Below are 16,896 nucleotides of genomic sequence, written 5' to 3' on the forward strand. Positions count from 1 at the left end.
AATGGACAATTTTACCCAAATGAATGAGAAAGTAGGAAAACCAATTTTCTAAACCCTCATGCTGCCACCTCAGCAGTTGTAGGCTTTTCTTTAATATATACTAGTTTTATACCCGTGCAAATTGCACGGGTTGTTGTTTTTTATTGGAGTAGTAGGGATTGTTAATAGATCGCGCTCCTTGACTATAATATGTATTTAGGAATTATTAAGGTACAAAAAGAAATTCTTGAAAATTCGAATAGTTAACAAAAATAGACAAATTGGAAAGAAACAAATACAACAATAAGCTATTATGGGGTACAATCATAAGTTAATTGAATTAGAACTTCTCAAAATCTTAAGTTTGTTATAGACTTATAATTGACACCCTCTAAGCTATCACATACCCGTGTACGGATGATAGTGTTGACAGTTGTCATATTAACTTTCTTATGTAATTTTTACATTAATTAATTGTCTCCTTTTAAAAGTAATTATCTTTATACACAAATAAAAGTTTTTAACATAAAGTATAAAATCTCTCTAATTTCTACTTTTTGTTGAAATAATTATAGATTACAAATTGAGTTATAAATAAGTTTTTAGATAGTTGATTATAAATTTCATTTGCTGTTAACATAAATGGCGAATTATGGTCACTTAGTCGAGTAGTTGTTTTCGTACATGTCCTCTTGCTAGATAAACTCGGATTGCTATTTTATCTTGTTATTGGTTGATTCCATATAACTGATATGAAAAAAAAATTATTCTGATGGAAAATAACACAAAATTAGTAAAATTGCATGTGGCTAAATAGTTGCATACCAATGCAAAATTTCAAAACCTATTTTTCATTTATTAAAACTCGTGCCCGTTTGTAGAACAATGCATCGATAAACTGGAAATTTTGACCCGTGCATGTTTAAAATGAAAAATTTAAACTTTTTTCAAGTACAAATTGTTAATTATTTGAAATTGAACACAATGAATATTCTTACCCGTGCACGTTTAAAATGATTTAGTTGAATTGTTAAATAATAAAACCCATGATATAAATTATATAAATATAATAACTAAAAACTAAACTATAATATTATATACTTTAATTTTTTTATAAAAATATAAGATGCATTATCTATTCCGTTATGTGTAAATAATTAAGTGTATAAGTAAATATTCACCATATCTAAACAACCGATTAAACACCAAAGAAACGGGTTTCAAATAACTCCATAAACAGTTGACCTTAAGTTAATACACAAATTTTCTAATAAGACGGTTTGACACAGTAAAACGGTCCTTTTCATTGATAATCTTGACACGCAACCCGAATTTAAAATAACCCGTTATTTTAGAGTCGAAATTCGTTCAGACTCGGTCTCAATCCGTTGATTCAAAGACAAATCAAGAATAAGAGTATTAAATCATGCCCCCTTTGACTTTCTATTTTCATCCCGTTTTTCCAAAGTCTCCAAGGCTAAACTTTGACTGTACTTCCCAACATGTAAATGCAACTTTTTTTTAATATACTTCCTTTATTCTAATCATTTCTATAAATTTGTTAAATATACATTAATTATATTTTAATCAAATATATAAAATTGATTGAATGGAGGAAGTAACATTATGTGAAAGATGATTTGATAATAAATAAAAATATTTAGGTTATGTATTAATAATTTTATTCTCCAATATATATACGGTTAAAGATTGGTAGATTGACTAAAAGCAATTGGTAAGAAAGTAGGTAAATGGAGAGTGTATATTACATTTGAAATAATAAATTAAAAAATAAGTACTTAAATATTTTATATAAGAAAAATCAATTATATATATGTTTTTTATGTTTAATTATATTACATTTGAAATAATACTTGGCCTGTTTTAGGTTTAAAATGGTAATAACGTCCTAACAAAAACTTATCTAAAATTAAGTTTGATTTGGGCAAAATTTGTCGGACCCAAATATCCAACGCATGCCCCAAACGTACAGTGGCCTTGATAAGAGGATCCAAGCCTTGTCCATCATAAACCCTATACTCTCAATGATACACACTATAAATACCGCTAATACCTCTAGCATCACCGACCTAGCCTCTCCAACTCAATTTTTATAATCCAGTTTAAGCCATTGCCATATTTAATACAGATTATTTATTTTAATATATTTTATTTTATTTTCTAAAACAGTCCAAATTTATATTTTTTGTAAGTATATTGTTATTTTCAAATACTTTTCAACTTTCTTATTTTTAATCTGGATGCAATCTGTTGTCAAATGTTTTTTAGTCATTGATAATGTCGATTGTTAATTGTTTTCGATATTAATTTGGTTAATTGTATACTTTATTAATAGTTTATAAAGTAATGGCAATTAATCAAACCATATTTCTAAATTAATTCTTATATCTTTATTTTAAATAACTAAATATTTATTGATTTTTTTTTCAATTTAAGTTTGAATTACGAAGAATTATTTTTGCCTCAATTGTGGTTATTTTATGATTGATGATGCATGATTTTATGTTAATATACTCCTATTTTGCACGGAGTAGTTTAATTATAATGATATATTTCGATCTATAATTTTATTAGGTATATTATGGATAGTATTAAATAAAGTTTTTGTTCTATATTATAAGCACATTGTTGAATAATAATCCAAATTTTAATTAATAATCTCTATATGAAATTTTATTATTTTAACGCATTTGTTTTTGTTTAATACTAAAGTATATTAAACTGGTTCTCTCACAAAAAAAAAAGTATATTAAACTGGTTTCGTTAGTTCTTTATGTGCTTGAGGCATTTGTTGATTTTGTTAATTTTATCATTCTGAAATTAATGATAGAGATTATTCTTGTTAATTATATCATTCAATTAATTAATGACAAAATCAAATCAGTCATATGCCAGAGGAATTCAGAAAGTTAAAAAATTAGCAACGAACGTGGTGGGGACAACCAAAGCTTAGTTTGAAAAGTCAACATTCAACCACAGGCTGACAACTCAGCTCTGTGGTTGTTCTTTTAATAAATAGGATAATGATGATAATAATGCCATTACGTTCGACGACTTCTTCACATTACGCAGGAATTTAGCCGGAGCATTCGATCCTAATCATGCCTTGCTAACAATTTGATGGCAACGATGATGCGAAGGGGCAAGGGATGTAGTGGTGAGTTGGTGACAAAGTAACACATGAAAGACAACCCTTTGTAGCTGCTACTTCCTTCTCTTACTATCAAAATAGATTTAATGCATCTTAGTGGAGTCTTTAACCCAGCTTTTAGAATGACTTATTTATAATAATAAAAAAATTGTTGTCTTTACTCGATGTCCATTCCAATGTTAGATCGACCTTATAGAGAAAGCTTGTAGAAAACATTCCGATGCACGAACCTAAATGTAGGATTCTAAGAGGACTATTTACACTTTATTCATTTGTGAGGAGTATATTAATAAAATATAAAAACCTGTTAAGATGGAGGTAGTAAATTATTATTGAGTAAGTTTACCATGTAAGTTTATAAAATTATATAACTATCCATATTCACCTATTTAGTTTACATTATTAATGTGCAATTTACTACTATCATATTGGAGAATGTTTAGGAGAACCATATCATGTAATTGTACACCTCAAACAATGTCAAATCTCGTACCCAAAAAACAAAAACAATGTCAAATAATTTTTTTTTTTTGTTTTTTTGAAAAAAAAAATCTTTATTTTAATTTACTTAGACTGTACTTAGTTTATTATCAAGGAAGATGGCTACACATACCCATTGCCAATGACATCGTGATATGTGGTAATCTACATTAGTTAGTTTAAGGTTATGTTATTAATTTAGCATATGTAGCATATGTAGTTATCTTAGATTTATTATCAAGTCAAACCTCCATAAATGTTATTGACGAGGCTTGAACTCATGACCTCTTGATTCATATGACCTTGTTACTACCATTATGACACAGTCACCTTGTTGTCATTTTTGTATCTATTTTGATATATATGTTTGTTAAGACATTTGTTAAAACAATATGTGCATATATATAATAATTATTAATTGTACTTCTAACTTATATTCAATGTACCTTTAGTATAAAATTAATTTACATTAGTTAAACGTATTTGATAAAAACTGAACTAAATATTTTATATACCTATGGTAATTATTATTTTTAATTATAATAATTTACATAATTATTATAAAATATACATTTATTATAGGTCATATTATTATAATGAAAAATATATGAATGTACAATATATTTATGCCAAAGGTCATATTATTCCCAACATGCAGTGCACTGACATCTTACCAGACACAATTAAACCCACGTAAAATAAAAGCGGATACATAAAACGCTCCGTAAATCTTCATCTGGACTCCGATTAAGGCGAAAAAAAAACCTAAATTTATTATTTTTTTCGAGCCCGTCGCAATGGTAGTATTTTCTCATACCATCGACTTTTCGGAAGTTTCAGTGCTGCTCGGTTTTTTTTGGAAAGGAAAGCTCTAAGGCATTACCTATAACATCGATAAATCAAAGAAAACGGCAGTGCTCGTAGATCGATGGTGCGAACACCTCCGCACAAAATGATCTACCAACTACTATAAGAATTAAATTAGCTAAAGCATGAGCAACACAGTTGAAGTTACACCATATTCGCTTGAAATTACATTATATCTACTTTCGAAATAATATTTGGTGGAGATTTAGTGACGTTTCTCACGGTTCCCATTATTTTGGTGGTTCTCACCATATCCTGACCCTACATTGACTATATTATATATGTACATCTTATAATAACTAATTAACTATAGATACATATAAAAGTATTTAGATTTATTTGAATTATTTATCAACCACGTTTCAACAAATCATCAACTACCTTAATTTGTTTAGGAGGTACATTAAATAAATATCTACCCCCTATGTCCTGGTCATTTGTTGTCTTATTCCATTTTGGGGCGTCTCAGTCTATTGTTGTCCTTTCTATTTTCGGAATGCATTTGATGATCAATTTGATCATTCACACTCAATTTGTTCCACTTGTTATTTAATAATTAGCCATCTCCCCTATCCTTGGTCTTTGTGCCAAAATCAAAGGACAACAATTGACCAGGACGTATCGCAGCAGTCTTGACGATAACCATTAATTATAACTAATCATTTAATATAAACGTAATAAATGCATGCTGTATAAATCTCAGCAATATAATAATTACTAGGTAGTATCCCGCGCTTCGCGCGGCCTATTTTAAAGCCTATTTTAAAATTTTATTATTATAATTGAAGAAAAATAACATAATTTATATATGACCTTTAATATTTTTAATTATAAATAAAAATAAATCAATTTTTCTCAAATTTAATTTTTTAGGTTTAACTTCAATGTTCTAAAATAAAATACATATCATTTTAATTAAAACTAATAAGTGATAATTAGTTATGCATGATCAATATTGATAAATTATTTGTGGCTCATCAAAGATCATATTAATTAAAATAAAATGTATTCGTATAATGCAACAATCGACATTAAGTTCTCAAATTATACCATTTCACTATATGTTATGTTCCAAATCAGTTAATATTTATTCAAAATAATGTGAATATAATTTTATGTAATTTTTAGTTTTTATGTATAACGTGTGATATTTATGTATCAAACATATAGAGTTCAAACTCAATTTATTCAAATGTTTTCATTGTGTCTTACATGTATTATGTGTCAAACATATCTATAAGAATTGCACCTTTTTTATTTTTAAACAACTATATATAAATGATTTTTAAGAATTTACTTTTTTGAGGTTTAATTCAAAGTATTTAGAAAATGACATATAAAATATTTAACTAAAAGTAATATTTCGAAAGTCATAATTAATTTTTATACTTGACGTATATATATTTTAATTGAAGATATTAAAGAAAAATATAACGATTTTTCTACTTTTTCATGTCGTTTATAATACTATATTATTTTATAATCATTACTTTTGTTTTGATTATTTAAATGCACTCGCAATCATTGTGTACATACATACTCGTTATCACACTATTTAAACCTATCAAAATCTCACATATATTCAGTTTTCGCAATATATTTTTTTTTCATTCCCACATAAAAACTCATCTTTTAGTAGTTTTTTTAAAAGTTATGTTTTTAAGAAATACAATGACTATTCCTAATATATTTTTTCTTTGGATTTAATGGTTTAAATTTATAACTTTCTCAAAATGTATTTTTACGTAAACATAAAATATTACACTCACTTTAATTATCTCTACAAATAAAAATATTTCAATAAATATAATGAAAATTATCCTCAATTTGAAGCATTTTTCGCAATAAACGTAATTATTTACATTTTAGAATTTATATCAAAATAATTTTTTAAATAAATTTAGTATCGAATCACCATATTTATTTAATTTAATTTTATAATAAAATTTATTAAATTATAATTAATATTTTGCTGAGATTTATACAACATTTATTATGTTTATATTTAATATTCAGCTGTAATTAATACTTGTATTTAATGCTGGATTGACACGTGGCACATCCACAATGCTTCAACCCGATTATATATATATATATATATATATATATATATATATATATATATATATATATATATATATATAAGATACGTTAATAAATTTTATTATATAAAATTAAATAAATAACTACGGTGATTTGATTCTAAATTTATTTAAAAAAAAATTGATAACAATTATAAAATGGAATAATATATTATACTCTAAACGATTTAGGGATGAAGAAACAAACTAGAGAGAGAAACGATTTAGGGAAATTCAATTTTGATTAGCAATGGCTCGTCAAAAACGTAATCAACCTAAATCTATTAGAGTAATTAGATTAATAACAAATAATAATTCAAAAAAAAACTCCAAAAATACAGATTAATAGTAGTATTTCAAATAATAATCAATCCGGTTCTAGGTTTCAACATCTTACTCCTGAAATTGATGATTTTCAGGTTGATATCCAGCTTGATGATCACGTTTTGGATGCAAATGGTGAAATAAGGCCGTTTCAATTGAGTAATGGCATGGATTCAATTGCGGAGGAGGATTCTGATGATGGGAGCGTATGGACAGAAGTTTCGCGCTCTGGTTATGCTACATCTGATAGGGTAAGTCCTTTGCGATTGACTAGTGCTGATACTGATGCGGAGTTAGAATTTTGGTCAACAACGGTGTATTGCTACGTACTAGGTGCTAATCCACCGTTCAAAATAATTGATGGGTTTGTGAAGCGGGTCTAGGGATATACTGATTATGATCAAATTTCTTTTTATTCGAATGGTATATTCCTGGTTCGTTTCGAAACAGAAGCTATGAAGTTACGAGTTCTACAATTAGGGCCTGTATTTTTTTTATAACAAACCAGTAGTAGTTAAGGAGTGGACTCCCACTACTAAATTGGTTCGTGAGGCTGTAGATATGGTGCCTATTTGGATTAGATTCTATGGCCTCCCTCTGAAGTTTTGGGGTAATGCTCTGATGAAGATTGTTGGATTGGTAGGGAAGCCAGTGCATTGTGACAGTAATACTCAATTAAAAACTTTTATTGGTCATGCAAGAGTAATGGTTGAGGTTAAAATGGGTGGTGATTTGCCTGATGTGATTGAATTTACTGATGAATTAGATGTCACTCATAGGAAAATTGTTCATTATGAATGGAGACCAACAATTTGCTCTGAATGTAAAGGAGTTGGGCATATGGCGAGAGATTGCAGGAAGAAACAACAGCCTGGGAAGCCTGTGAGGGAAGTGTGGGTGCCTAAAGAAAGGGTTCAACAACAACCTGCTGCTGTACCTAATCCACCTGCACCAAACCCCCCTGTCAGGCCGTTAGTTTTGCAGCCTCGATCTAAACCTGTTCTTTCCAGAGGATTAGTAACTCCTCAGCCAGCTACTTTTACTCCTTTTTCATCTATAAGGGTCCTAACTAAATTCTCAAGGCAGGGTGGTATGAGTACTGGCAATGGGAGAAGAACTTTTCTGGAAGTGTTGGAGCACTCAGTTCAGTATAGGAAAGTGGTTGAGGAGGACATGGCTGGTCCTAGCACATTAATTGAGAATGGGTAGTATAGGGTTTTGGAATGTGCGGGGACTGAATAGTGTACATAAACATAAGGATATTAGATAGTTTTTACATTCAAATAATATTGGTGTTTTTGGGTTTTTAGAAACTAGAGTTAGAACTGCTGCTATCAATAAAGTACATCAGAGCATTGGTTCTCAGTGGAACATGGTGCATAATAATGAGAGTCATGAGGGAGGTCGTATTTGGATTATTTGGGATGCTGGTAACTATGATGTTGTAGTTTTAGGGAGTGAGGCTCAGGTGATCCATACTAAAGTCACTTACCTACCTACAAGAGCTGTTTGGTGGATGTCTATGGTATATGGTTTTAATAGATTAGCTGATCGTTCTCCTTTATGGCATTCTATAAAAACTATGAAGAGTTATATTAATGGGCCATGGGTTGTCATGGGAGATTTTAATAATGTTTTGGCAATGAATGAAAGAATAGGATCTGATGTCTCTACTGCTGAAGTGAGGGAGTTTCAGGAGTGTGTGGATGTTTGTGGGTTGAATGACATCCCTGCTCAGGGTGATTTCTTCACTTGGACCAATAAACAAGAGGTTGGGGATTTGAAATTTAGTAGAATTGATAGAGCTCTAGTGATTGATGAGTGGCTCCATCATTTCCCTAACACCATTACTATGTTTCACCCCGAAGGTTTATTTGACCATTGTCCTTGTACCATGACAATGCACCTAGATGTTGATAGGAAAAAGAGAAATTTCAAATACTTTAATATGTGGGACAAGGATTCTGGGTTTCTGAAAATTATTCAAGATGTCTAGAGTACTCCTATTTATGGGTATAAAATGTTTCAGGTGGTTAAGAAGCTGAAATTGCTAAAGAAACCATTGAAGGATCTTAATTCTGAAGCCTATGCTGGCATTGAAACCTCCACTAAGGTGGACTTGGTTCACCTTCATAGGGTGCAAGGTCAGCTACATCTTGATCCTACTAATCTTGGGCTTCAACAGCTAGTGAAGGTGGCTACTGAACTTTACAGAGATAAGGAGGTTGCTTTGAGGATTTTTCTGTCCCAGAAAGCCAAAGTTCAATGGCTCAGTGATGGTGATGATAACACTCATTATTTCCATAGTGCTATCAAGGCAAGGAGGATGCAAAATAAGATTTTGTAGATTCATGATATAGAGGGTAACAACCATACTACTCCTGTTGCAATTGAGGAGGCTTTTATTAATTATTACAAGTCTTTATTGTGGTATAACAGAAAGGTGACAAAAGTTCATATGGGCACTGTCCAACAGGGGAAACTTGTAACTAATGCACACTGTAGTGTGCTTACCTTAGCTGTGACAGATAAGAAAATCAAGGATGCTCTATATTCCATACCTACTAATAAAGCACCTGGGCCTGATGGCTTTTCATCTCAATTTTCCAGGGATTCTTTTTATCTTACTGGGACTGATATTATTGGGGCAGTGCAGGAGTTTTTTTCATCTGGTAAAATGCTCAAACAAGTCAACTCCACAACTTTAACTCTGATTCCTAAGAAGACCAGGCCTAATACAGTGGCGGATTTTAGACCCATTGCTTGTTGCAATGTGGTATATAAAACTATTTCGAAAGTGATTTGCACTAGACTTGCCATTGTCTTACCTGACATTATAAGTGAGACTCAGAGTGCTTTTCTTAAAGGACGGGATATAGTAGATAATATCCTCATTTGTCATGACCTGGTTAGATTGTACAAAAGGAAGGCTTGTTCTCCTAGATGTATGATGAAGGTGGATCTAAAAAAGGCATATGATTCTATTGAGTGGGACTTTATCAAGCATATGTTGCAGGCCCTTAAGTTCCCTGATCAAATGATTCAATGGATTATGGAGTGTGTTACTACTCCTTGGTATACCTTGTCTCTTAATGGTTCAAACTTTGGGTATTTCCAAGGAAGGAGGGGGATTAGGCAAGGTGATCCTATGTCCCCTCTGTTGTTTACTATTTGCATGGAGTATCTTAGCAGGTCATTGGCTTCTGTTACTAATACCATGGAGTTTACTTACCATCCCCTCTGTAGAGCACTTAGACTGAACCATTTGTGCTTTGCAGATGATCTTCTAATGTTCTGTAGGGGTGACAAGGCATCCACCAATACTATACTTAGAGCTTTTGCCACATTCTCTATAGCATCAGGATTGGAGATTAATCGTGAGAAGTCTGATATCTATTTCAATGGTATGCGCAGTGAGAATAGTCAGTATGTGTTGAATGTGTCTGGGTTCAAAGAGGGTCATTTCCCATTCAGGTATCTTGGCATACCAATCTCCTATAAAAGAATGGCAGTGGGTGATTGTTCCAGACTGATTGAGAAGATTGTGCAGAAAATTCGTGGTTGGGAGGCCAGAAAGTTAAGCTATGCTGGCAGGCTAGTACTGGTTCAGGCAGTTTTGACACAACTTCATAGTTTTTGGACTCGTATATTCATCATCCCTGCTACTGTGATGGACAGATTAACCACATATGCAGAAACTACCTTTGGTGTGGGTCTGAAGAGTTCCATAAGACACCACATGTGGCATGGGATAGGGTTTGTACAGAAAAAAAATATGGAGGACTAGGCATTGTTAATGGCAAAAATTGGAATGTGGCTATGTTAGGCAAGTATGTATGGTGGATAGCTGAGAAAACTGATCATTTATGGATAAGGTGGGTTAATCACATGTACATCAAAGGCCAAAACTGGTTGGACTATTCTCCCACTGTTAGTTCCAGCTGGACTTTGAGGAAAATTTGCCAAGTCAAGGATATGCTTAAACCTGGTTATTACCATGGCAAATGGAGTACTAATGCAGGGTTCTATAATGTTTCTGTTTGTAATACTACGTATTTTGATAATAATTTATGAGAATAATTTATGTGATTTAAATAATTATTTAATGACATTTCTAATAATAAATGCAAATAAGACGTTAATTTATTATAATCGCACTTATATATAATAATAATTGCAATAAGACGGAATAATATAATAAAATAATGAATGAGTCGGGATTAGTTAATTGGGCCGTGTAGATGCTTTGGGTGTGGCTCGGTTTGCTCAAGTAACAAAAATAATAATGATAATTGTATAACAATAAATAGTATGTGTAATTGTATAACAATACTACTACTACTACTACTACTACTACTACTAATAATAATAATAATAATAATAATAATAATAATAATAATAATAATAATAATAAGAAGAAGAAGAAGAAGAAGAAGAAGAAGAAGAAGATTTATGATCATATGAGAACACCTTCTTAGGTGAGAACCGTGAGAACACATCACAACCATTGAATTCTTGATCCAAGGGTCTGTAATAATTGTCACGGGTACACCCTTCGTACTCATTGATATAACCCTTCCACGATTCCTGTTTATCTATTTCTTCATCCACCAATCATCAGTACTTGTACGGAATATAAAATTTCACATCTCACCCATCCCAAATTTTCTGTTCATACATCACTTTCTCATATCTTTACCTGACTCTCTCTCTCTCTCTAACCTTAAAATTATCTTTATTATTACGTATCTCTCAGCTCTCACACATTTCGATTGTTTTTTAGCAGAGGTTAATGTATTAGATTTCCATTCACTTTCATGATTGACTCAGTAATACTTTCACTATAAATCTTGTCGATATCTGATGTTTTTTGTTCATTTTTGTGTGTATGCAATCCAATATTGTTTTGTTAGATTCAGACATATCTCTAGTTTGTTATTGGATCTTGTATTTAGGCGTAAATTTTGTATACCCTTTACATCGTCCCCAATTGTTTAAGTCTTCAGTTCGCTTATGTAATTTTCAACGGTAATCGTGTTTTTCTTTTCAATTTTCTTGTGTGATTCCTTATAATTAAATTCTCCCTCTAATCCACACTAAACTCCCCATTTACTTTTGGGTGATCTACGAAGCGACGCTTTAACTGTAAGTTCTTTCCTTAAAACCTAAAAAAAAATTCACAAAAATAAAATTTTGTGAAGAATATTTTCATAACAAAATTAAATATGTAAGTTTTACTTTCAAAGATTTATATTTATAAGTGAATTAACCGTCAAACTTTTTAATGTTACTTTAATTGATTTTCTTAACAAAGTGCGTATTTGTATTTTGTATACTAGCTACATGTTAATTCTCAATGGCATACATGCACATTAAAGATATCTTCGGGGACATTTTCAATGAGATACATGTACATTATGAATAATGTCATATACGTACATTTTAAAATACCGTTAAGTACATTTTCAATGAATTATATGTACATTATGAATGAGTACATTTGATATCATATATATGCATGCACATTTCAAATTAGATAGAAGTACATTTTCGATGGATTACATGTACATTATGGATGATGACATATAAGTTCATTTCAAAATGTCTGAGGTACATGGATTATAGGTACATATAATAAATATTAATTGTGACTCGATTTTTTATTATGTACATTTTATTTATATAAGAGGCACATTAAATATATATTATAGGTACATATAATAAATATTAAAGTTACATACCATGTATATCTTAATTAGTTACAAGGCATGTTTCAATAATTATTCAAGTACATTTTAATAATATAGAAGGGACATAAAATATATAATAAATGTACATTTTAATAATTATAGCTACATATCATATTTACAACAATTGTTTATTAACTTTATTTCACTTACTCATCGGGGACACATTATATATATTGGAGGTACATTAAATATAAAGTATAGATACAAAGAATAATTAACATAAGTACATAAAATATGTTCAATTTTTATCAAGTATACTTAACTAAGTTATCATGTACATTAATTTTATACTGAATGTACATTAAATATAAACTGGAAGTACATTTAATAATTATTAGAGGTACATATTGTTTTAACTCAGGTCTTAACAAAGATATATATTAAAAGAGATACAAAAATAACAATAAGATGCATGTGTCACAGTGGTAAAAGTAAGTGCATTTAAACCAAGAGGTTGTGGATTCAATCCCCACCAACAACATTTTTGAAGTTTGAAGTTGTTGATTATCAATGACCATTCGTGGCTGTTGACCACCTCAACCACTGTTGGCCACCGTTGACCCTCCGCCTTACCAGCCACCGACCACCATTGACCACCGGCGGCCACCATTGACCGACAATCGTGGCTATTGACCACTTTCAACCACCCGGTGGCCACCGTTGCCCTCCGCCTTATCAGCCACCGACCACCATTTATTCCGGCACCACCATTGACCACCGGCGGCCACCATTTATTCCGGCACCACCATTGACCACTGGCGGCCACCCTTGACCGGTGTTGACTTTTTGTTCATTGACTTTTGGGTGGATTGTGTGTAATAATAAAGCTTAACCTTTAAGATGATGTTAAATCGTGGCTGTTGACCACTTTCAACCACCGGTGGCCACCGTTGCCCTCCGCCTTATCAGCCACCGACCACCATTTATTCCGGCACCACCATTGACCACCGGCGGCCACCCTTGACCGGCAGCCACCGACCACCATTTATTCCGGCACCACCATTGACCACCGGCGGCCACCCTTGACCGGTGTTGACTTTTTGTTCATTGATTTTTGGGTGGATTGTGTGTAATAATAAAGCTTAACCTTTAAGATGATGTTAAATCTTGTCCCTTATATCAAAATTGAATGGTGGGGATTGGTTCTCACCGTTCTCACGATAAGCCCCGTTCTCACCGGAACTCTACCCTAATAATAATAATAATAATAATAATAATATAATAATAATAATAATAATATAATAATAATAATAATAATAATAATATTAATAATATAGTAAATTACATATTTCCTAATTAGATTCTTATAGCCTTAACCTATCTATATAAATAGATAGGAACATACAACTATAGACCTTATTGTTCATAAAAATCTGAGTAATTTGTAAAGGAGGAGATATAGAAGAGAAAAGAAGGAGAATTAGATTTAATTATCGCCTCGAGACTCTTATAATTTAATGTATTGGTTTTATAACTACCATAACTCGCTTTCTAGAACACCATATGGTTAGCCGTGACCGTGACCATGACCGTGAACTACCAGGGTGTAACCGCACCTCCGTTTGACTACCATTGACCGACGGGAAAGGGGTGTTCGAAGGGTGTTTTCGAGGGTGGTTGAAAGGGTTGTAATATGGGTTTACACGGTTTAAAACATTGGCCTTGGCTTATCTGACCTAGACCTGGGTTGGGGTTGGTTCAGGGTGGTTAGTCGACGCCGGTGGGTGGTAACAGGTGGTCAAGGTTGGTGTTTTGCGCGGTGGTTACCGGAATTACGAGCTAGGGCAGGTTGCCGTTTAAACACGATGAGAACCATTTAATACCCGTTACCTTGACCTGGGTATGGTGGGGATGGAAGATGGTGATGTGGTCGACCCCAATAGTGACGTCGTGGTGGCCTTAGGTGGTTGTTGGTGGGGTTAGTGGTCGGAAATAGCGAGAACAGGGGAATTGAGGTTGTGCGCATGGCCGTCTTAAGACGAGCACCTTGGCTGCGTTGTTGACTTTCCGGGGGAAAAGGAAACACCTTTGGGACCTTCATGTGGAAGTGGTGTCAGTGGTGGTGTCCGGAGGTTGTGGGGGTAAATCTGGTGGTGCTGGTGACGGGTTTAAGATGCGGTGGTGTTGGAGGAGTTAATTGTCGGGTTTTCGGTATTTTCGATGATGTGTGTGGTTGTTGCTGCTAGGGCGTGGGTTGCTGGTGGTTGTGGCATACCTTGAAGGTGGTTGGGACCTTGGCTGGGTTGTCGGCGGTGGGGTCTCACGGTGGGGCAGGTGGTAGAAGTGGTTGTGTCGGGTTTGGGTAAATTAAACGGGTTGAATGGGGTTTGTGTCGTGGGTGTTTGTATTGGGATAGCACGGGTTGGTTAATGGGTAGTGTAGTGAGTGGATTTGTTTATTTAATTATTGGGACGGTTTTTTACGTAATAAACTACACGAGAAATAATTAATATAATTAAGTTATAATGATTAAATGAATAATGAATAATGAATAATGAATAATTGGCTATATATATATATATATATATATATATATATATATATATATATATATAATTGTTTTATATAATAAGTTTAATTAGTAAATGTAATTATTATTATTCATTTAGGTGACGGAATTGTTGAGAAGCGTTATTTATTGGGATTGCTATTTATTTGGATTGCTTATTGGATTTGCTGATCAGGTAGGAATTTTTTACTCAACTCGGTTTTATTGTTAAGTGAATGAATTTTTAAATGTGATGATTCATGAGGTTAAGGTTAATATTGTGATTCATTATTGGAAGTAGAGTAATGGAGTAATTTAAGATGTTGGTTGAGATGAAGACGGGATTTTTATTAAGTTTTGTTGTTGGATTATATTTGGTATGGGGAGTTGATTATTCAGTTGAGCATAACACGGAGTGTGTTACTGCTAGTTGCGCATAGCAAGTGATTGCTACTGCCAGATAGTTGTGCATAGTAAGTGATTACTACTGCCAGTTGTGCATAGTACGGGGGGTACTACTGCCAGTTGAGCATGGTACGAAAGTACTACTGCCAGTTGTTGAGTGGAGCATAGCACGGTGTTAAGGGAGTTGTGCTACTGCCAGTGATGTAAGTGAGTTGTACAGATGAAGTGATGAGAATTTGAAGGATGTTTAATTTGGTTGGATTATTATTGTTGTTTAATTTATTCCTACTCAACCTCGTGGTTGACTGTGTATTCGTGAACACCTGCGGTGAACCGTTTTATGGGGAGCAGATTTGACAGGTACTAAAGATTAGCTGACTCGGGAGCATTGGGATGAGAGCTTGACTTGGACCATAGTTGAAGTCTAAATCACATAGAATAATTATATCACTTTATTTATTTCCATTAAATGAGTTGTAAATATTTTATATTAAGTTTTAGTTGATTAAATTTGTAATAAACATGTAATCGTTAAAGTTTTAATTTAAAGTACTTTGGTTTGTTGTACTTTGTTATTCACTACCTCGGGAAACCGAGATGGTAACAGTCCTATTTATTTGGGAATGTCTAGCTAACGGCTCCCGAATAAATGGGGGTGTTACAAAGTGGTATCAGAGCAAAACGATCCTCTGGCCTAACTAATGAATATAATAATGAACTTAGGATGTGTCTAAATAAAATGAACCCCGGGTAGGAATTGTTAGGAGCCCCTCTTAGTGCGGTTAAGAAGCTAGCCTTAATTCGTACCTTGGCCTTCCAGTTTTGAACCGGGGACCTTGAGAGAATACTTGAGAGTGTGGGGTAATATAAAATGAATATAGTATATTTCTCTTAGGAATTTTGTTTATCTTGGTTGCGTATTGTTGTCATTAATGGTTGCGGTTACGGGGGCATAACCTTATTTTACTTAGGAGGGGTGTGACATGATTTCTTTTAAGCATTGTTATAGGCATGTTGATATGGGGAAGTATGTTGGCTTGTATGTGGGAGGTGTGAGTTGATTAACATTAGTTATTGTGGGGAATTTAGAAGAATGTGATTTTGGTGGATTTCACAAACTTTTACCCTTGATTGTTTTGGTTGCCATTTACTGTCTATTTAAAATTCTTGTCCGAGATTTTTATGTGTGATACCCTTGTAAGTTAGCTTTCATATTCCACTGATCTCATATTCAAATAATATACGGTTTAGGAGAAACAAATATTTTAGTGGACATTGGTCGAAGTATTCCTGTACAGTGATGTTTTTGTGCCATATTTTTGTAAAATTTGCCATTTCAAAACTACCTGT

At 32.6% G+C, this 16,896-nt stretch overlaps 1 protein-coding gene across 1 annotated transcript; it reads left to right on the top strand.

Moving 5' to 3' along the window:
- Positions 1-7,464: 7,464 nt before the first annotated feature.
- On the top strand, positions 7,465-8,899 carry LOC141628372 (uncharacterized). The gene is made up of 2 exons (XM_074441528.1): positions 7,465-8,083; positions 8,214-8,899. Exons 1-2 carry the CDS (start codon positions 7,465-7,467, stop codon positions 8,897-8,899), a joined length of 1,305 nt encoding a protein of 434 aa, XP_074297629.1.
- The last annotated feature ends 7,997 nt before the right edge of the window (positions 8,900-16,896 follow it).

The sequence above is a fragment of the Silene latifolia genome, chromosome Y (assembly GCF_048544455.1).
Source record: "Silene latifolia isolate original U9 population chromosome Y, ASM4854445v1, whole genome shotgun sequence".
Classification (NCBI taxonomy): Eukaryota; Viridiplantae; Streptophyta; class Magnoliopsida; order Caryophyllales; family Caryophyllaceae; genus Silene; species Silene latifolia.